Source organism: Macaca fascicularis, chromosome X, assembly GCF_037993035.2.
Source record: "Macaca fascicularis isolate 582-1 chromosome X, T2T-MFA8v1.1".
Lineage (NCBI taxonomy): Eukaryota > Metazoa > Chordata > Mammalia > Primates > Cercopithecidae > Macaca > Macaca fascicularis.
In genome coordinates, this window is record NC_088395.1 from 93,423,380 (window position 1) to 93,447,477 (window position 24,098).

Consider the following 24,098-nt stretch of genomic DNA (forward strand, 5'->3'; position numbering starts at 1 on the left):
CTTCGCTGTCCGGGTTCAAGCGATTCTCCTGCCTCAGCTTCCCGAGTAGCTGGGGTTACAGGCACCTGCCACCATGCCTGGATAATTTTTGTATTTTTATTAGAAATGGGGCTTCACCATGTTGGCCAGGCTGGTCTTGAACTCCTGACCTCAAGTGATCTGCCCACCTCAGTCTCCCAAAGTGCTGGGATTACAGGCTTGAGCCACGGTGCCTGGCCGCAACAGTTTTTATTATCTTAATGTCTATGTTACACAGGATAAGAAAAAAAAAATGTGAAAATTACAGTGCTTTGCCTTATTAATTAAATATATATTTTAAATAAAATTCAACTTTCTAAAATAAATAATTAGGGACATTTTGAGTTAGCTAGGTTTATAACAGTGTTGCAGTTGTGGTATCAAACTCATCTATTAGGAAAGCCCTTATTTTTTTGTATAAAACATGTGATGCCTCAGTACCTCAATTTTTTTTTTTAAGTTTTTTCAGAGGTGGAGTCTCACTACATTGCCCAAGCTGGAGTGCAGTGGCTATTTGCAGGCATGATCATAATGCATTGCAGCCTCAAACTCCTGGGCTCAAGTGATCCTCCTACCTCAGCATCCTGAGTAGCTGGAACTACAGATTCGTGCCACTGTACCAAACCCAGTGCCTCCATATTTTAGCTAAGACTGAAATCTCAGTATATATTCTCAGTGATTGTGGGGGTATGTGCACATACATGTGTGTATGCATGAGCAAGGGAAGGAAATGGCTAATGAAAACAGAATTGTCTAGCATTAGTACTGTGGTAACATGAAAATATGAATATGCATAGATTACAAACAGGTATAATTGCACAGTTATGAGTGAGCATATTGATAAAAATGTCAAATCTGTGTAATTAAGGGCACGTTCCTCATGAAACAGTTTATAGGAGGTGACAAACTGAATTCTTTGTTATATAGACTGTTTTCCCAAGTTTTACGTGGTAATGTCATTCTGATTTTGAATTATCTTCAATTTTTAATGTTAATCCTCTAAAATATATTCTTTATACCTTTCTGGGATACAATTTAATTATAATCCATAGAATTCATTCTTGGAAAAATATTTTCCTTTTATTTGTATAGACTCATGTTTTTTACTATTTTGTTTCCTGAATCTATGCTACAAATTGGCCCCCACACATATTTTTCTGCAGTGTAAATTGATTTTCAGAACCTCTATATCTATAAAACCGACTGGTTGATATATGTCTTTAATTTTATTCAGTTTCTTGAAGTTTTGGCGATACGTACTTAAAATTAGGTATCATTTTTGAAATGATTTTTTGAAATGTGAAAAATAACTAGTTAAAAAATACATTGTGATAGGAAATCATGTTATAATCTTGTAAATGTAGCAAAAAATAACCTTTATATAGCCCAGTTGTTTTTTGAATTGTGATTCCCACACCAGCAACTTTAGCATCAATCGGGCACTTATTAACAATTCAAATTGCCAGGTTTTACTCTATACCTACTGAGTAAGAAACTCTGGAAGCAAGGAATGTGTATTTAAAAGACTTTCAGTGCATTCTTATGCATGATAAAGTTTGAGAACTATGCTCTAAAGTGCTGGATGAATAACCTGCTCTCTTCTACCTTCCATTGACTCTCTCTATTCAGATAAGTTAACTAACCAAATATGAAAACAATGATTTTTAAATTTGGCACCTGAATTGCCAGGTCAGAACAGTAAATTTCCCTTCCTGATCTGTGCTAGGTTAAGAAAAGAAGTTTCTTTCTTGGTTAAAAAAAAAAAGACTGGATGTCTCCAGGTAGGGAAGCAAAGTGAGAAATCTGCTTTACAGCCTCTTCAGCCAGCCAGATGCCTGAGCCCCCAGTAAGACTAAAAGCAAACCTATGTTAGAATCCTGGGGAATATGGGCAACATGGCTGACTTGACACAGTCAGGTTGAAAGCTGCCACTGAGGGACCACGATGGCTGGCATACTCAGATTTCAGAGGGAAGGCACAAAGTCATTTTACAAATGCGCCGGAGTTACAAAACATTATCACCTGGAAGGGTCATCTAATTTATGGAAATGGGTGCCCTCCTCCTCCATCTATCCCAAATACATCACTTTAAAACAGCAACTTTCTTTCTACCATACCCATTCCCAATCCTGCCTCTTGTTTGCCAGTTTATGATGCAGAATGTTACAATGTTACTCGGCACTGATAAAATGTTACTTTTTTTGTGCAGCCTTTTACACAGAGGTAGCCAGGCTGGTTTTCTGGAGAAGGGACTTGTACATACATGCCTGTGGTGCTTTTCGGTTGTTTATATCAGAAGTTGTTGTTTTTCTTTGCCCATTTTAGATCAAATTCTAGTTTCTTTCTGGACCCTCAGCAGTTTTGTATTTCTAGGCTCTATAAAATATATAGTTACTCCAAAAAAACCAGTCAGCTCTGCTTTATCTCTGATATATTAATAGATCATCTCAGAGATGATGGGAAACTGTGTGTGGGACAGAAAGCTTTATGTTTTAAATTTTTTTGCTCAGAGGACTATGCTATGTAGACAATTTCAATAAATTTACACTAGACATTCTGTGACAACTATACAAGCTATTTTTTCAAAATTGTAAAATTTCAATTTGTCACAATACTTGTAGATTATAGTAATCATTTATTTTATTGGAAAGACTAAGAGTTGACCAGAAACTCTTTACCTCTATCCCCATTCTTCCTTCATTCTACCACATATTTGTAAATAAATAAATAAATTATATATTCATGTACAATCTTGTCTTTTTGAATAAAAAAGAAATAGTGGAATCAATTTGATGATTAGAAATCTTACAGGGCTTTAAGATTACCAGTCTACATATCCAATTCATTGCATAGGTTATAGATAGACACATAATAGTGACTATTCTAGATATTGAGGAGACAGCAGTGAGCAAATAAAAATCAGACAAAAGTCACTGACCTCAAAAAGATTAAATTGTACTGGAATAAAATATTTAATAAAACAATAAATAATTATATTATACTGTATATTAAATGGTGCTAAATTTTACAGAACAAAAGAAATCATCTCAATGGGGGTAGAAATAGGGGTGCAAGTTGCAGTGTTAAATAGGATGGTCAGTATAGATTTCACAAAGAAGATACCATTTGAGCAAATCATGCAGGTAGCAATCTCAAATGAAATGCATAAAAACTCTAAAACACACCTTGTAAAGCATTTTGTTAGTTCTAAATTTTTATTTGACTTTTTTTTTCTTATGAAGCTTCTTACATTCTCTACAGTTTGAATATCCCTTATCTGTCATGCTTCAGACCAGACAGGTTTCCATTATTAGTCCATTCTTGCATTGCTATAATGAAACACCAGAAACTGAGTAATTTATAAAGCAAAGAGGTTTAATTGGATAACGGTTCTTCAGGCTGTACAGGAAATATGATACTGGCATCTGCTCAGCTTCTGAGGTGGCCTCAGGAAACTTTCAATCATGGAGGAAAGCAAAGGAGAAGCAAGCCTGTCTTGGCACACATGTTTAAATAACCACATCTCATGAGAACTGTCTCACTCACTATCATGAGAACAGCATCAGGAGATGGCGCTAGACCATTCATGAGAACTTTCTCTCAATGATCCAATCACCTCCCACCAGGCTGCATCTCCAACACTGGGGATGACAATTTGACATGAGATGTAAGTAAGGACACAGATCCAAACCATATCATTCTGCCCTGACCCCTGCCAAATCACATGCCCTTCTCACATTTCAAAATGAAATCATGCCTTCCCAACAGTACCCCAAAGTTTTAACTAATTCCATCAGTAACCTAAAAGTCTGCAGTCCAAAGTCTCATCTGAGACAAGGCTAGTCCCTTCTGCCTATGACTCTACAGAACAAAAACAAGTTAGTTACTTCCAAAAAACAATGAGGGTATAGGCATTGGGTAAATACTCCCATTCCAAAAGGGAGAAATTGTCCAGAAGATATGGGCTACAGGCCCCATGCAAGTCTGAAACTTAGCAGTGCAGTCATTAAATCTTAAAGCTCCAAAAGTGTATCCTTTGACTTCATGTCTCAGATCAAGGGCATACTGGTACAAAAGATAGGTTCCCAAGGCCTTGGGCAGATCTGCCCCTGTGGCTTTGCAGGGTTCAACCCCCGCAGTTGCTCTCAAGGGCTAGTGTTGATTGTCTTGGCTTTTCCGGGTTCATAGTGCAGGCTGTTGGTAGATCCACAATTCTGGGGTCTGGAGGATGGTGGCCCTCTCTCACAGATACACTACTAGGCAGTGCCCCAGTGGGAACTCTGCGTGGGGGCTACAACTCCATATTCCCCTCTATTCTGCACTCATAGAGGTTCTCCATGAGGGCTCCACCCCTGCCATAGGCTTCTGCCTGGGGAACCAGGCTTTTCCATACATTCTCTAAAATTTAGGCACAGGCTCCCAAGCCTCGACTCTTGCACTCTGTGCTCCTGCAGGCTTAACACCACATGGAAGCGGCCAAGGCTTATGGCTTCTTCCTCGGGAGTATCAGTCCAAGCTGTACCTGGGTCCCTTTTAGCCACGGCTGAAGCTGGAATGGCTGGGATGCAGGGAGCAGTGTTCTGAGACTACACAGGGCTGTGTGGCCCTGGGCCTGGCCCATGAAATCATTTTTTCCCTCCTAGGCCTCAAGGCCTGAGATGGAACGGGTTGCCAGGAAGGTCCCTGAAATGCCTTTGAGGCATTTTCCCTATTGTCTTGGCTATTAACATTTAGCTCCGCTTTACTTATGCAAATTTCTTCAGCCCACTTGAATTCCTCACCAGAAAATGGGCTTCTTTTTTCCTACCACATGACCAGGCTGCAAATTTTCCAAACTTTTATGCCCTGCTTCCCTTGTAAACATAAGTTCCAGTATCAGGTCATTTGTTTGCTCACACATAAAAGCATACACTGTTAGAAGCAGCCAGGCTACATCTTGAACACTTTGCTTCTTAGAAATTTCTTCTAGCAAATACACTAAATCATCATTCTCAAGTTCAAAGTTTCACAGATCCCTAGAGCGGGGGCACAATATAGCAAGGCTCTTTGCTAAAGCATAGCACAAGTGACCTTTACTCCAGTTTCCCATAAGTTTGTCATTTCCATCTGAGACCTCCTCAGTCTGGGCTTCATTGTCTGTATATCTATAAGCATTTTAGTCACAACAACTTAAAAAGTCTCTAGGAAGTTCCAAACCTTCCCTCATCTTCCTGTCTTCTTCTGACCCTCTGCATTCCTCCAATCTCTTCCTGTTATCCAGTTCTAAAGCTGCTTCCACATTTTTAGGTATCTTTATAGCAATACCCCACTTCTGGTACCAATTTTCTGTATTAGTCTGTTCTTGCACTGCTATGAAGAAATATTTGAGACTGGGTAACTTATAAAGAAAACAGGTTTAATTGGCTCACAGTTTCACAGGCTGTACAGGAATCAGGATGCTGGTATCTGCTTGACTTCTGGGGAGGCCTCAGGGAACTTTCAATCATGGTAGAAGGCAAAGGGGAAGTAAGCATGTCTTATATGACCAGAGCAGGAGGAAGAGATAGATGGGGAGGTGTCATATGCTTTTAAATAACCAGATCTCATGAGATGTCACTCACTCACTATCTTGAGAACAGCACCATAGTTCTCATTCATGAGAACTCCACTCCCACAATCCAATCACCTCACACCAGGCCTCATCTCCAACACTAAGGATTTTGGACATGAGATTTGTGTGGTGACACAGGTCCAAGTCATATCACTTTTAATTTTGGGTATTTCAGATTTTGCAATATTTGCATATACATAATTAAATATGTTGTGGATAGGACTCAGGTCTAAAGATGAACTTAATTTACTTTTCATATACACCTTATAAACTTAGCCTGAAGGTAGTTTTATAAAATGTTTTTAATAACTTTGTGCATGAAACAAAGTTTTTATTGTATTTTGACTGTGATCTGTCACATTATGTCAGGTGTGTATTACTCCACTTGTGGCTTAATGTCTGAGCTCAAAAAGTTTTGAATTTGAAGCATTTCAGACTTTAGATTTTCCAATAAGGGATCCTCAACCTGTAGAAGGGGAAATCTAGTTAACTGTCCTTTCATTGAGATTTTCCTATATGAAAAATAGGAAAGAACAGTGCTTCCCAACCAGTATTGACATTTGGCCAGATAATTCTTTGTTGGGAATCTAGCGGAAGTTGGGGGTGAAGGGCTTTCCTATGCTTTATGGAGCGTTTTGCAGCATCACCGGCCTCTACCACTAGATGTCAGCAGTACGTAGTCTTGGCAATCAAACATTTCTCTAGATATTGCCATATGTGCTCTGGGCAACAAAATTGTTCCTGGTTAAAAACCACTGACTTGTGTCTTCAGGCCTTTAATGACTTGGAAAGTAAAAGTGGGCTAATTTAAGGTTAAGCTGGGCTCATCCAATTTTTACCTAGAGAAGGATATTTCCAAACATTGTGTTTCATGAGGTGTTAATAGATGCTTAGTTTGTCAAATATATGACTATATACCCCTCTTCCACTTCAGTAAATTTTCAACTACCATTTAAGTTATTTAATAAACACTTATATTGGATTTACTTTAGGTCAGAAATTATTCTGTCAATTTTGCTAATAGTAGTTCATTAATATTTATAACAGCCGTAAGAGGTAGGTGTATTATCCTAACTTTACAGATAAAGAAACTGAGGCATAGAAAGGTTAAGCAACTTTCCCAGGGTCCTACAAATCATATGGCAGGGATTCAAACTCAAGCAATCAGGCTCCAGTGTATTTTGCTCTTCGTTATGCTCCTGCTTCCTATCTTGACATATAACATTTGTTAATATTTAGTATTAGCATTTTATTTATTTAAAAAATTATTTCCATAGGATTTTGGGACACGGTATTTGGTTACAAGAGTATATTCTTTAGCGGTGATGTGTGAAATGGAGTCTGAGATGTTCTGCTTTAAAAGATTTAGCAAGTTAAAAATAAAGGAAAACTGTGCCCTGTGAAATACGAGTTTCAGATAAATGAGAAATCAATTTTTAGTCTAAAGATGTCCCATGGAATATTTTGGACATAATTATATTAAACAATGATTTGCTGTTTATCTGAAATTCAAATTCCACTGAGCACCCTGTAATGGATCTAGCAATCCTAGCTTTAAGGAAAATTGTTAAATATTGTTTAGGCCAGTTTTCTGAACACTAATTTGAGCAAGGAAGTTTTTCTTGTTAGAACACCTAATATCACGTGGAAGTTCTGTGGGGCTTTAGTCGAAGGACAGTGGGAATGCCTTTCAGCTAGAGAGTGAATAGATTATTAAGGGTTCATTCCAAACTACAGTGATCTCTCCTTTGAACTCCCAGAGGCAAATAACAATCTATGCTACATGAACATGATTCAAGCTTAAGCATCCACTGTTTTCCTAACTAACGTATCCACTCCTTAATGACAAGAACAGGGTATCATACTTCTTCCAAACCTTTCATTGAACATAATATTTGTTATTGGAATAGTATTTTGTCTGAAAGACGATTGAATTCTAATACATGATTTATAAAGGAGCCTGTTATATGAAATTGCTAATCTAAGGATCCACAGCAAATGGGCATAATTGGTTTTAGAGTATCTGTGTCACTTTCTCAGGCTGATACATCTTCATTCCTTTGCTATTAGCTTTCTGTTTTCATTTATCTGTATTATTTTTATTTCATCTCCTTAAAGAAATACAACAATTTGGGGATCAAGCTTTTCTTTTCCACATTTGATGATGGCAATGCTTGAGGAGTCATTGAAGCTATGTACACTTCCTTATATTCACGCAGGTCACATTACACAGCAGTTGGTCATTTTATTGTTGTAATTGTTCCTCAGTTTGTGAGAGGGAAACAGGTGTCTCACTTGTCCTGAATGTAATAATAATGACATTGCCAAAAAAAAAAAAAAAAAAAAAGAGTCACTTGGGACAGCTGTATTTAGGCAAAAGTTCTCAAAAAAATAATAAAGTATAATTTACTTGATAACGAATAAACCTGATGACCTGGTAGGGAGCTACATTTTTCTACGGCTGGCGTAGTCAGCTGTGTTAAGTTTATATTCCTGTATCACAATCCTTAAAGCTCAGAGGAGAGACACTCCATGAAAAATGGGAAAATAAGCACTAGAGTCATGTAGAGAGCCTCTAGCAGCCTGGACTTAATTTTCTGGGTGATTTTTCTATTTTGAGTATTCACTATATGTTTATCTTTCTTTCCTACAAAAGTTCTCATCAACTTTTTTATCTATTCATCTGGACTCTAAGAAATATATTAAAATGAAGAACTTATTCTCTAAGTGGATGCTCAATCGCTATTACAAAGTATGTATGGCAGGTTTAACAAACAGGCTTAATAAAAGTGGTTTCCACCTTGCTTTAATAACTGGAGAGGTCGCTCATGTCCTTGACTAAATAGCAGTTCTCCTATCTTTACTTTGTAGTTTATACTATTATGTTCTATGTACTGATAAAGCTTTTACTATTTACATTTTGAATACCAGCTTTTTAAATCAAAAAAATCAAAATCCTTTTTCCTGTGTTTAGTAAGAGATGCTCTTATTTAACCAATGGCCTATGCTTCTAGTACTTGCCCATTTAAAATTTTATTGCCAATTAGGATTTTTCAACCCTATCTACTAAATTCCTGCATGACAGTGCACCTATTTACATTCTGAAAAGAATTCGGATGCTGTTCAGATGTAAAAATATATTACAAGATTGAAATTGATTTCCAATTCATTTACCATTCATTTTTGTAGCAAATGAGTTAAATAGGAAAAAAAAATCTGATGAATAGTTTGACAGTTTCCTCTTGCATACGCTAAAACGTAATACACTTCCACTACTTTTGGGCTATTATGGACCTTAACATGCAATGTGACCTTGGTCTGAAAAGCATGTTTGGTTAGCACAGAAACTTAATCATAAGAAGTCATAAGTAGAATCCTTCTTCTTTATGGCCCTTTTTCTAGGACTAGGAAATTTATTGCTTGTGAGACAGGTAGGATATGAACAATGGGCCAAATAGAGTCCAGGGTTATCTCATCCATGTTAAAACTGCTGCTGAAAATCGATGTGACCTCTGCTACACTGTCATCCCAGTTCCCACCCTCTGTGTCCTATTTGTCTTTTGATAGAAGCTTAGATCCGTGTGCTGTCTCTATGTGTCTCTCTTGGGCCAGATTATCAAAATGAATCATTGCCTGCATACCTCTTATATTTCTATTTATTTTCCTGGTGTTGACTAGGTCTGATGAAATATGATTCTTTTTGTGTTTGATCCTCACTGCAGCAAGCAACACCTAATTCAGCTGTGTCTATCTCTTTAAAGAAGAGTAATACTATTTTGAAACTCCAATTTACTGTACAGCAACATTATAAACCATAGACCAAGCAACCTGTCTTCATCGTCAATAGTAATTTTCCTTTCAGCCAATTTAATGGCATTTTTTTTATCTTCAAATAGAAGACTTCTAACAAATTTAATGTAGTTATAATTTTGTTTTGTGCATACTAAATGTATTGCTTTCCTTTTCAGCTATCTTGTTTGTAAAGTAACCCTCAGAGTCTCACCACTGAGGTTATACATATGTGTAAGTGATATGTAACAATGAATCCATTATTTTAAGAGCTCTGTCCTTGACACAAAATATTTATTCAGGGAAATGATTATATTGTCTCTGAATCAGCAGGAAGTTAATGTTATAACTTTGTAGCACTTCATTTTATAATAGTAGCTTTTCCAGGCTACATAAATTAATACTTGAAGATTTATAAACATCAGTATAAAAGTACAGAACCTTTCCAGCTGTTATAAATATTGATATATCATCATTATAAAGTAATTCCATCCACTTAATGCATTCATGTGGAGAAGGAAAAAATAGTACTTAAATATAGACATCAAATAATGCAATTGAAGCATAACATTGTGGTTAATTGTTGAGAAATGTACCTTAGAAACCTTAGAGCTGCTGCCTAAGACATGTTTTAATAGTGTTTTTATGAGATAATACTTCAAATGAAACCATGTAGCTGAATAAGGTCACAGAATTTGTGATAATGGGCTGATTCTCTCTGGCATAGTTTAACTCTTCTAAACCTACCACTGACTTTACCAAAAAAAAAAAAGTAGAGAGGCAAATGTCTTGTAAGAGTTTAGGGTTAATTTTAAATAGTCAGAGTTACATAACTAGAGTATAAAAATAAACTACAAGTGAATTGTAGAAAACATTTGCATCTGTGAACAAAATACTGTTTTTAAAGCTTTACTAAAAAATAATTTCTGGGAAGTTATTCTCATAGCTTTCTGTGCTAAAGAAAATTAATAGAGATGGGGTTTCTCCATGTTGGCCAGGTTGGTCTCGAACTCCTGACCTCAGGTGATCTGCCTGCCTCGGCCTCCCAAAGTGCTGGGATTATAGGCGTGAGCCACTGCGCCAGGTAAGGTATTGGAAACTATCTCCAATGCAACAATGTTGAGAGTTGTGACTTCATGAAAGGTGTTTAGGTCAGGAGAGCTCCGTCTTCACGAAGGGATTAATAAGCTATAAAAAGAGCTCGCAACAGAGAGTTCACTCTCTCTTGTGTGTCTGACTTGTGCCACATGAGAATGCAGTGAGAAGGTCCTCGTCATATTCTAGTGCCTTGATATTTTACTTCCAAGCCTCAAGAATTGTGAGAGAATAAATTTATGTTCTTTATAAATTAAAAAAATAAAATTAATGATATAGTTCATGCATTTTATTGAATTGTTTAAGGTCAATAAACAAATGCTCTTTTTAATATTTGGATTCAAACAGTGTGAAACTGTTGACGCTAATAAAATCATCTAGCATTTTTAAAAATGATGTTGGTTTGGAAAAATAAAAAATGTAAAGGTGATACATACTAAGAGCCTTTTATTCAGAGATAGTACTAAGTAATCTCACTGAAGTTTCCCACAAATGAATGGCACAACTTCCCACACGAGAAATTCCACAGCAAACGGTAACTGTTAAATTAATGGGCTCAAGACTCTGCACACTGCATATGTAGGCTGCTTGCAATTGCAAAATGGAGTCAATATATGACAAATCCATATTCCAAACCTACAGGAACCAGAACCAAGAGACCTTTTTTGTTGTTGTTGTTTCCAAACCGTATGAAATTGGTTATGTCTAGATTTAAGCCAAGTCTTTTTTGTTGAGCGAGTCTCATTAGAATATATGGAGTCACTGAATTTTTTTTCTGACCAGAGAGATGCATATTTTTTAAACTTTACCTGTGCTCTCTTGATGAAACTAAGATACTCCAGTGAGCAGCGTAACTGTGTGAGGTGCTATGATTCACCCCGTCGTGCACTGCTGATGAACCCAATTAAGAGTAACTGAATTTGTTTCGTTAACATCCCAAGATTACCTTTCAGTGGCAGTTTCTTTTTACATATGCATTTACAGAAGACAATTTATCTAATTCATGCAGGTCATATGAAAGACTGTCAGCCAGAATAACCAAGTGTTCAGGGTTCTCAAAGTAGGAGGGGATTCCCTTTATAATTAGGTATATCTGTTTGAAGCAAATATAAAACATTTATAAACAAAAATTCTATTCATAGCTCTTTATTGAGTAATGAGACTATTGAAGAATACAGCATAAAAATAAAAGAGGAGAATATGTGTAACTTGTGATTTTATGTCATACATGTTATTTTCTGATAAGGGATATTCCATGAAATAAAAAGTAACACTGGACAATAGGTGCTGGAGAGGATGTGGAGAAATAGGAACACTCTTACACTGTTGGTGGGACTGTAAACTAGTTCAACCATTGTGGAAAACAGTGTGGCGATTTCTCAAGGATCTAGAACTAGAAATACCATTTGACTCAGCCATCCCATTACTGGGTATATACCCAAAGGATTATAAATCATGCTGCTATAAAGACACATGCACACGTATGTTTATTGTGGCACTATTCACAATAGCAAAGACTTGGAATCAACCCAAATGTCCATCAGTGACAGACTGGATTAAGAAAATGTGGTACATATACACCATGGAATACTATGCAGCCATAAAAAAGGATGAGTTCGTGTCCTTTGTAGGGACATGGATGCAGCTGGAAACCATCATTCTCAGCAAACTATTGCAAGAACAGAAAACCAAACACCACATGTTCTCACTCATAGGTGGGAAATGAACAATGAGATCACTTGGACACAGGAAGGGGAACATCACACATTGGGGCCTATTGTGGGGAAGGGGGAGTGGGGAGGGATAGCATTAGGAGACATACCTAATGTAAATGACGAGTTAATGGGTGCAGCACACCAACATGGCACATGTATACATATATAACAAACCTGCATGTTATGCACATGTACCCTAGAACTTAAAGTGTTAAAAAAAAAAAAAAAAAGTAACAGTGGAAACAATCCAAATAGTCATCAACTAGAAAATGTTTAAATGCAAGCTAGTACATTAATGAAGTGAAATACTATTCAGCAATAAAAATAAACCACCGATACCTGCCACAACATGGATAAGCTTAAAAAACATGCTAAGAGAAAGAAGTCAGACACAAAAAACCATGTATTGTAGGATTCTATTTACATGAAACATTCAGAAAAGGCAAACCTTTGGAGATAAAGCAGATTAATGGTTTCTAGGGGCTGAGGTGGGAAAGAAGATTAATTGTAAATGGACATGAGGAGTCTTTATAGGGGAAATTAAGATGTTCTAAAATAGATTTGTGGTAATGATTAGACAACTCTAGAAATTTACTAAAAATGAAGTGTATACTTAAAATAGGTGAATTTTATTTTATGTAAATTATGCTTCATTAAAGCTGTTAAAATAATCAAGATAAATAAATTGATTGACAGATTAATCGATTTAGAGAAGAAAAAATAAAATGTTGCTTATGTTTTTCCAGGAAGTTATCTGAGTATTTAACTTATAGATATTTATAAACACATATGCCAATTGTATGTATCTTAAATTTTTTTCTGCAGATTTTATACCTCTTTAGCCATAAGCATTGTTTCAGTTTCACAAGTTCTTTACTGAAATATTTATTTTTTGAAATTAGAGGCAGCTGGAGAATAAATATGACTTCTAATCATGAGAATGTCAGTCATTTAGTTTTAGAAACAAAATCTTTATAGATGCTTGGTAGAGGTGGCATAGTGAGACTTTTGAGCTCTTAATCTGTGAACCTTCTAATATTAATTTTGTTTTTGCAGAAGAGGTACCAGTACAAATTCCAATAATGAAGTCACCCTTGGACAAGATACAGCTGACTCCTGGGCAGGCATTGCCCGCTGGATTCCCTGGACCATTCATTTTTGCTGATAGTCTGTCCTCCGTGGAGACTCTGTTGACCAACATTCAGGTCAACAATATTTCTATAAACAAAATAAATGTAATACAAGACATTAGCACCTACATATATTATTTTATATTTGATAAATTAAAACAGATAAGATGAACTGCATGTCATTTCCTGTACCTTGACAGGGTCTATTGAAAGTGGCTTTGGATAATGCTCGCATCCAGGAGAAGCAGATTCAACAAGAAAAGAAGGAGCTACGACTGGAGCTTTATAGAGAGAGAGAAATTAGAGAAAACCTTGAAAGACAACTTGCAGTTGAGCTTCAAAGCAGAAGTAAGTTTTACAAGTTCAATTACAGAGTGAATATTATGCTGGAGGTATTTTCAATACTAATAGAAATATTCTCTGAGATATCTTGGAATTGCCGAAAACAAATGATAAGCTAAGAATTAAGTACTGTGTATAAACCAAAACATCGCTCTTTATACTAAAAGAAAATGAATTATGTCTGCACTTTGGGCCAGCTGCAGATTTGGAAACATGAATATTTATTGTTATCTCACAATTTCATAAAGTTCACCTGAATATAAATAATCTAACAATTCCTTATATATGGAATGCATACCCTTTGCCAGGCACAGTGTTAGATTATGGGATTATAACACGAATAAAAAACAGTCTCTGTTTTGGAAGGATTATGTTTTAGAGAGCTAGTGCAATCGTTTACTTTTAACACAAAGTGGCAAAAGCAGCCATGTCCAGTCAATATGATTATACAGAGAGTGAGTAGTTAGCTTAGTTTGTTGACGGTGGTTAAGGAACACTTCCTGATACTGACACCTGAATCTGAATCTTGAAAGATCAGGAGGCAAATATATATGTGTGTGTGTGTGTGTGTGTGTGTGTGTGTGTGTGTGTGTGTGTGTATATATATATATATATATGAGAAAACCTAAGTGATTTGGGCAAGCTAGACAGAGGTATCAGTTAGCAAAGGCTTGGGGACAAGAAACTTCATACATGGATAACTAAATACAATTTATTATAATGTCGTTGAGGTTTTTGAAGTGAATAGTGGGAGATGATGGAGAGAGTTGGGAGTGGAAGCTGCATTATGAAGGACAATTTTAATCATGTGAAAGCTTGGACTTTATCCTGTAGGTGATGTGAAATATTAAAAGATACGCAGTGGAATGATCTGATTTGATTTCAATTGGATCAATCACCACCATGTTGGGAATAGATTGGGGGAGTGCATATAAAACTAGAGAAAAAGAAAACTATGCAAAAGGAGATTGCTGTCATCCAGGCAGTGGTGAGGAGGACTGAATTAGAGTAGCGGAAATAGGGATGAAGACAAAAGGGAAGGAATGGAGATATTTACAATTGTTCACAAATAGGATTAACTTTCCAACTGTGAGTAGCCACTTGATTAATGAATAAATGAGAATAGTTCATATCAAAACCACAGAGAATTAAAAACTTAACTTTAGTCAATAATTTCCACATCTTCCCTATATTTATCATAAAATACTAAACAGCCATAAACATGACATTTATGAATTTCAACTTCTTTCCCTTCCCTGTTTACTCTTCTGTGTAGGGGGTCACAAAGCCTAAAATTAGCAAAGAGAGTGGAAAAGACAGGCAAAGAAAAGGTGTGAAAATCCATAATCCAAATATAATTACCTGAACAAAGAAAGATGACTACAGTTGCATGAAATCTACTCACTTTATACTAATTGAAAGTAGCATATTATACTCTGAAATTTATTTTATAAAATGGAAAACATACTATATATTTTCCTTAGGGCCTAGGAATCATTGGTTTCATTCAAAATGGAAATTTAGTCTTTGCACTTAAAAAGAATTAAGCCCGTTTTGCTTATCTTGTCAAATTCATGAAATACTACAAAGCAAAGACTAAACCATCTTTTTAATGTTTGGAGAAATTGATATATTTCTGATATTTGGTATACAAAATATAATATTATGATTAACAGTCGTAAGTCACATTTCTTTAGCAGAGAGTTCCTTAATACCAAACATCCAAAAAAAATTGTATGTTAAATATAATAAGGCTCTTAAATTGGCTTATGAAAATCCACTACATATGGTAAAATTGGCTTCTAACTTTTAGGGATCTATTTATTTTGATTTCTGTTCACTGACTTTTTATAGACCCATCAGGTCTGTATTTATAATTCATATCTATTGTTTTTTAAAAAGTCCTTAGACATGGTAGGTATAATATTGTATCTATTATCAAATTTTCTGTGAAGTATTTGTATTTAATAAATGTAGCATTTATCACAATATAATAATAATAATACCACTAATACTATTGCTTTCATTATTACTACTACTGCCATTATCATGACTACTAATATTACTAGGGTTAATGCTTATCAAATGTCTAATATGTAGCTAAGCACCTTTTTTAGCATTTTGTATGTAATGACTACCATAATTACAGGAAACTACTTTGTCATCTTGATTGATCTATAGAAACTATATACTTCATCTCTCTGAATCTCAGTATCCTCACCTATTACAATAGTTGTTCTAGATAATCATTAAAATTTCTTTTACTTCGTTAAAGATCCCACACCCGGTATACCCCACTTTTAATGACAAAGAATTTACTCTTTACCTAAAGTCACGTAATGGGAAAGACAGAGGGGAAATTGATATTATGATCATAAAATAACATCTCTCCAAAGATATAGTAAACATACTATGTCCGTCTGTGTGTGTGTGATATGTATGTGTATATATATATGAAGAATATATGTAACTACATACATAAAATTATAGATAACTATATATAAAACTCTGTATGTATTAAAATAATTTACAAAACTTTTTTTTCTAATCGAAGGAAACAATGTTCCACACTCAGAAACAATTTCTACCTAATTTCCTTTTGGTTACTAGTCATAATGTGTTACTTGGATTAAAAACACTTATATAATAATATTTTTTTGCAGATTAAACACTTAAAACCATAGAATAATATAGCTACATGAAACCTTGGAGGTCACCTGCCTTGGTCCCCTGGCCAATTATATGGTCTTTAGACTTTGAAACAACTACCTATGTGATCTTTGGTCTTCAGGCTTGGAAAACTAGTGGCTGTGTTTTCTTGGGTAAATTTCTTGACCTGTCAAGGACTCAGGTTCTTCATCTGCAAAACTGAGATAAAAGTGTTTTTCTTACTTGAAAGTTTCTTATTTTTATGACTGGCAGCACAGTAGATTTATCTGCACCATCATCACCACATACCCACTAGTAATGCATTGCACTAGGACATTAGGATGACTACAATGTCACTAGGTGATAGGGATTTCTAGCTCCATTATAATCTTATGGAACCACCATTGTATATGCGTTCCATCATTGACTGAAATCTCATTATGCAGCCTATGACTGTATATACACATGCGGAGAAAAAGCGAGAGAGAGGCAGAGAGAGAGAGAGAGAGAGATTGATAATATGTACATTAAACAGGCAGATATTTGCCTTTACAACTGGTAATATTTCAGAGGAATGGACACTTGCCATTTTCAGTTTTAAGGACTATATTTTGCAAGCTAATAGATATTTTCAGGATTTTTTTGCATTTTGAAATATGAATAGTAATCAGTAACCTGATGAATAAAAAGAATATTTTTCTTGAGAGAATTATAAAATGTTTAATGAATCATTAAACGCATATAGAGACTCAAAGTAGAAGACAATTCTCCACCACCACTGCCACCATCATACAAATGCATGTGTATTACAGAACATACACTCTGGAAGTGTGAAAATAGAAAGAAGTCAGTTGTGTGATTGAAATACAGTATATAAAGCATTCTTTAGATGACCCTAATGAGAATTAGTACCAAAAGAACGCTAATCATATGTCAAGTGAAACATTTCTATATCTCTCTATATCTACATCTGTGGCTTATAATTCATCAAAACTGGCATCCCTATTTCATTGCTCAAGTCTTTGCAAGCTACGTTTTTACATTTCAGCTACCATGCAAAAGCGCCTGAAAAAGGAGAAAAAAAACAAGAGAAAATTGCAGGAAGCCTTGGAATTTGAATCAAAGCGCCGAGAGCAAGTGGAGCAGGCACTTAAGCAAGCCACCACTAGTGACAGTGGCCTGAGGATGTTAAAAGGTAATGTCTGATTTGGACTTTCACTCTCAAGGTAAACAAAGCAAAACTGATTCAAGAAAAATAGAAGAAGGAAAAAAAAAAAAAGAGAGGAAAGCAGGAAGAAAGGAAGGGAGAGAGGGAAATGGATATATTTTGTCCAGGAATGATTAAAAAATCAATTTGAGACCAAGTATTTTAGAGCATGAATTAAAACCGGTCAAAATAACCACTGTTCAGGAGATACAAATAGCCTTGGAATAATAGGAAATCCTACAGACTTCTGCAGTAGAAGCAATAACACTGATAACCACCCTGCACCTAAAATGTAGGTGCATTAGATCTTTTCACGTTAGAATATGCTGTTGTTTGGTGAACTGTATTTTGATTAGCTATGCAATGCTTGTTCCTTTAATGCAGATTCCATCAGTGTTGCCATGCCTAGGGAGTACCGGGTTGAAAAAAAACATGTTCTGAGTTAATCCCTGCAGATCCTGTAAACGGAGATGCTTGAATTATGAAAGGTCTTCATTCCAAACTTTTTTGATTCTATTTTTAATTCTGTGGCCTCGTAACATTGTTTCATCTCACTCAGACCCAATTTCAAGTAAATGTTCAAATAAATGTGTACACACACAAACAGAACCTTTTTACATCAAAATTACTAGCTTTTACCTGAGCAGCACAATCATAAAACATTTGCCCCTAGAGCCAGTAATACATGAAGACCACAAACCGTAATGAATATTTTGGTATTCACTTGCACTTTATATATATACACACACATATATGTGGATATATATATTACACACATATATGTGTGTGTGTATGTGTGTGTGTGTATATATATATATCATAAATAATATCATGAATCACATCTTACAAAGGGAAAATATAGCATGAGGATGGGGGCAAGTTAACCTGACAGTCTTAGGGGGTTTTAATGGACAGACTATTTTGCTAAGATTTATTTTTAGAGAATGAAAAAAATAGAGGTATTTACAATATAACTAGAAATATATGCTCAATTGTAAGATTCAGCTGCGGTTTATAATCCTCCCTCTTGCCGTTAAAAACAGACATACAAAAAACGAAAATGCCACCCAAGGTCTTATGTTATCTGTAGAACCAAAGTACTGGCTTACTGGAGTTTTCCTTTTAAATGAAATCAGGAACCACCTCATTGTACCTTAATCTTGCATGTCACTTATTTCAGATACTGGAATTCCAGATATTGAAATAGAAAACAATGGGACTCCTCATGACAGTGCTGCTATGCAAGGTAGTGTCAACTGCAAACTTGTTTCTATGACTGCTTATTATGTGACCCCTGGGGATGAGGTGGGGATGAGCTCCTATGATGATACTCTTCTTATAAATAAAATAAATAAGTTTTAACCCTTCTTACTTTATGACACAGGAAGCAATTTGCAGTTTTTTTGAGGAAAACAATACTTAACATGGGTTTGAAAACCCAATAACTACGGTTACATAGGGACTAATAATTTTACATATACAATGTGAGCAAATACGTTTAGCTGTAAAAAGAATACACATTTGTACATCAGGCATATTCTAAAAATGCATAAATGTGAATGTAATTTACCTTTTCAAAGTGTACAATACCATGAGGTATTTTTGTAATTTCACCACTTTACCCTTTGTAAAAGCCACAGGTACAATAAGTATAACTTATCGAAATTTTAAAGGTGTTCCAGACAACATTTTTTTCATCCTTTAAATTTTGATGTTAATCTTAGAGACCACTTAAGTATGAAAATCAGGACATGACTTATAATTCGTGATTTCCATGATTATCACAAATGCTTACATCTTTAAAAATATTTGACAATATTTAGTAGTAAGAAAAAAGATGACACAAATCACTATAGAGTCTCACTGGAGTGCAAAAGCACATAAAAATATGAGTTAAATGTGACCACTGAAAATGTTCCCGGTTGATTCCAATGCACTTCTAGAACTTTGCATGCAGATTACATTTATTTTCACACTTATTGTGATAAAATACCTCACTCTAATAAAAAATAAAGAACATTGTAATGAGAAAACTATTTCCTAACTTTGAAAAATGAAGACAACTATGAATATGTTGCTTGCTGGAATTAATCAGTGCCTTTCTACTGTGTGATGAGTGGATCTACATAAAGGCAACAGAACTGGATGTGACCAAAATATCCATTTTGGTTCATCTGAAGGTCACCATTTTATGTGGTAGCTTCCTAAGTTGTTTTACATGTAGTTTTACGAGTCATCTTTATAAAACCAGAAACATTAGCTCTCATGGATACTCTAGTGATGCATGACTCTGTTGCAGCTGGGTAGACCTAACTAATGCACTAACTATGTTAGGTGTAAAAGCATGCATGCTTACCTCATTCATTGAAGCTTTTGCTGTTTCTTATCCCTTTTTTGCTTGCCTGCTTTATTCCCTCAGCTTAAAGGCTGTGTCTACATGAGCAAAACCAATTCAAATGGAATTCAATTGTCCAACCAATTCATCACAGCAAAATTCATTAAGAAGTGCCCCACTAGTTGTGGGCTCGGTTTTTGAGGTTGCCATCACATACCAGCTCCATGGTAGAGATGAATAGCCTGAAGCAGTTGATCCCTTCTGAATCAGTGACACACAAATATAGACATAGTCTTTAAGGAATGTTGAACTTGAGTGTGCCCTGCTTTGAGTGGGTTTAACGTCAGCTTTGAAACTGGAGAGGGTAATCCGAATACACCACTAGTGAGTTTTATCTTTATTATCTTTTAACCTGTACCTCTGATTTATTGCTGTTCGTTTAATTTATATGATACCTTTAGTTCATAGTAGTAACATCTTTCTTAACTCTGAGAGAAATACAAGCTTTTGAACTGTCCTAAAATTATTTCATTTCCATGTAGCAAATAGTGATATTTTATTTGTGGGCAATTAGGAGATATAAGCAAAAGGTGGATCCACTCTTCATTTCCAAATTTTTTTATGAAGTCTACCAAGAATGGCTTTTGCATATTTACTTGTACTTAGGGAAGGACACATTTAATACTGGTTTTCACTGTACATACTTTTAATAAGTTCTACAAGTTTTTACTTGCTAAATATGAGAGAATGAGATTCATCTTAAAAGGATCGAGATGGAATTTATTTTAAAGCAAAGAAGCTGATTTGTATTTCTTCCAAATTAAAAATTACATTGTCTAGTATTTATGTTCAATATTGTCTATATATGGTAAAATATGGTAGGTTAATAATTTTTTATTGGATGTCTATCTTTTACATTATATTAAATAAGATTCTATATAAAAGTGATACAAATGGAAAAATACACATTATCTCTTCTCTTAGCACAACATTTAAGCACTGTAAATGATAAAACCCCATCATCCCTTTGTGAAAAACTAGAGTTAACGTCTTATGTTAATATGACAGTAGAATCACAATTTAATTTTAAAAAATAGCAAATTTTATTCTTTTAGCCAGGAAAATAGGTGCCTAAAAATATTATCAGAAATAATTTTAAATAGAGTTTACCAAATCAATCAGGTCAAATAATCACCTAAAAATCCCAAACATTTTGCCTATTATTTGTAAAATAATAAAAAGTAATATAAACATTACTTTTAAATGTATCTATGAAATTTAGAAAATGTATAATGCTCAGAAAACGTGGAAAGCAAGCTTAGCCATTATTTTTCTGTTCTTCCTATTAATTTTGGTTTTGTGAGTCATAGTTCTTTTTTGTGACTTATTTTGATACTGTTTCAATCTTTTCCATCTCCCTTGAAACCTATTTTTTAACTTGAAAGATCATTTCCTATCATTGTTTGTGAGGGTCAGTTCATGTATGCCAATACAATACCATTTCCAAAATTCATCTCCATCACAGGAAAAATTCCAGCATCAGGAAAGTTCTTTCTCTTCCTATTGTCAATAGCTCTGCTAGATAGACATCTGTCATTCACCTAGTACTCTCCCTTTGAAATTCAATCGATTCCACTGTGACATCTTCTTAAGAATTTAAAAGGCACTTGGGAAAACGTTACATGACCACCCCGGAAGCAAAAACGTCATATCCAGTTTTATGGTAATTTCCACGTGAGTTTTAGTTCAAACAAACTGCACATGTACTAGAAATCTTAAATATATAAGATTTTATATATATACTATATATAGTGTATATATATTATGTATTCTATATAATGTATTATATGTAATACATTATATGTATATAATACATCTCTTCAGCTTAGTTATTTCATGTCTTTTATGCTTTGAATGTTGTTTGACAGAGAAGATAATATGCATAGACCAAGTTTCCATAAAAGGGTATCTGTATCTTTTATATTTTGGGAGTCTACCATAGCAACTCCTGCAGAATGTTTTCTGGTGATCACACAATGTGTATACACTACTCCAGTGGTTATGTCCGCTATCTCTAGAGATGAAGGATTTGGTGGAGCACTTGTGCTAATGTCATTCCATTCCATCCAAATTCCTATAACTCAGTTGAGGGCCTGCAAGATAGCACATCAACCATCTTATCAACCAATCCCTGTTTCACATAAAATAAACATACTAGGTGTCATTAAGTGCACCTTCAGATCAATGATTTTTTTGCAAATGACATTCAAGTGCCATTTGCGTAGTGCATTTTTGCTGATAAAAGCAAATTAAATTAGCACAACTACAAGTGTGCTGATAAAAACTAAAACTGAACAGCAGTACCATTAGCTAACAAAGTAATATTTCTTTTTACTGCGTTCTGCCATTTAGTTATTATCCTATTGGAAATCTAATTATAATCCTTTTACTCCCTAGTCAAACTTCACAGTTTTTGCAAGCTTAGCACTGACAAGCGATTTCATTACATTTGATTGCCTGCGCCCAGATTGACTTAACTTCACTTGGAGACCTAAAAGCCCTCTCAGTTTCTCAGATTCCCTGTTTGCACATTGCTGCAACAGCTCCTTTAATTAATTAGCATGAACAGCAGTAACATGAACTGCTGAACAGAAAATAACATCATTTTATGATCTCAGGGAGACTTCTCCTTTTGCATGTTTATACCTTAGTTAACTTTTGTATGACTATATTTCATTGTTAGTGGCTAGTGGTATAGTTGACAGTGCATGTTTCCTAAATTTAAAAAAATTGAAGTTAACATCTTAATAACAATCGTTAAAACAAAAACAGAATATGAAGCTCCTACTTTTTAGAAAATAGACAACTGTCACCATGAACTGACTTTATAGTAATAAAATAAAATAATAAATTTCAGGGGAGATGATATCATAAAGTACAAGGGCACAGTGACATACTGTCCCTGTATCTGCCACTGCATTTGCTTGAGGAAAAAAAAATAAACCACAAAATGTTTAACTGTGTTTTGCCCATGGAATGTCAATCTCTGTGAATAATTTTTACATTTTCTTTTACGTATACATGTTTGGCAAAGACACAAGATGATTTAGCCCTGGAATATATTTTCCTCCGATATTTTTTCCATAAATGTAGTAGCATCCTAAATAATTTTTTTATTCCTTTTGCTACTGAAACACTAGAAGTAGATATTAAGTCAAATCTACATGTGAAAGGAAACCAAAATTTCATGTAAAAGTAAAACTACTAGAACTTTTTTTTTTCTGAACTATTTTTGCTCAGAAATAAAAGGGATCTTATAAAGAGTACAGACTGGTCATTCAAAGATACAAAAGTCATGATCTCATCTATGCAGTACCTGGTGAAGGTGCCACTGAAGAATTAAAAGCAAAAAAAGTGTCATTTGACTGCAAAAGCAGCAAATATTATTTTAACATCTATTATATTAAAAATTATAGTCTAGGGCATAATTTAATATGCATAGCTTATGGCCTAGAACATTTAATATATATTCATAATATGAAATATATGTGAATATGTCTATTTTTATCAATTCTCTCAAAATCAATTTGAACAGTGTATATCCTTCCTTGACCCCTTAGACCTCCTTATTATCTTTTCTCTTTGGTTCTTGCTTACTAACCTAAAACAACATTCCTCTAAAGAACTTAAGATGCCATGCCAATATTTCCTAAAAACAACTACCCTTGGGATAGGATTATCACTGTAGAATTAGGAAGAATAGTAAGAAAAGTGATAGTAAGAGCATGAAAGGGAGTCAGAAAAAATACATCACGTATGATTTATTGGCATGTATGTGATATGACAAGAAAAATTAAAAGGAAAACAGATGGAATTTTATTATAGGCTTTTCTAATTTCCTCCACCACAGTGTGCTCTCCATCTTTCTCCATCGCTAGGGTTTCCACTGACTGCTTCCTACCCTAAACTCATCAACCATTAATTATTGATTTCCTTCCCATTGATGCCTTGTACTGTGTTGGAAGATATACACAGGTACTCTGATGTTCCCATTGTAAAGTGAAAATATTTTCTTATAAAGTGGAGGTATATAGCAAGTCAGGGACCAGAGGAATTGTGGGAAGTAGGTCTTAAAATTTTTCTTTTAAATGCTTCCTTGAAGAGTAGGATCCTTTTATTTCATAGACAGACTTTATTGCAGTGACCATCATACAATGGGAAAAGACTC

The 24,098-nt window shown here is 34.9% G+C and overlaps 1 protein-coding gene across 8 annotated transcripts in view; it reads left to right on the forward strand.

Annotated features, from left to right (window-relative positions):
- DACH2 (dachshund family transcription factor 2) overlaps window positions 1-24,098 on the forward strand; it is a 691,333-nt gene that overhangs the window by 655,971 nt on the left and 11,264 nt on the right. For 4 of the 8 annotated variants that reach the window (XM_015444057.3, XM_015444056.3, XM_045384497.2 and 1 more), the window contains 4 exons: window positions 13,264-13,442; window positions 13,538-13,685; window positions 17,377-17,523; window positions 18,716-18,781. In XM_015444057.3, coding sequence (XP_015299543.1) covers window positions 13,264-13,442; window positions 13,538-13,685; window positions 17,377-17,523; window positions 18,716-18,781 — 540 coding nt within the window. The remainder of the gene's footprint in view (window positions 1-13,263; window positions 13,443-13,537; window positions 13,686-17,376; window positions 17,524-18,715; window positions 18,782-24,098) is intronic. The other 4 variants (XM_074029434.1, XM_005594069.4, XM_065538785.1 and 1 more) reach the window with 1 other exon arrangement.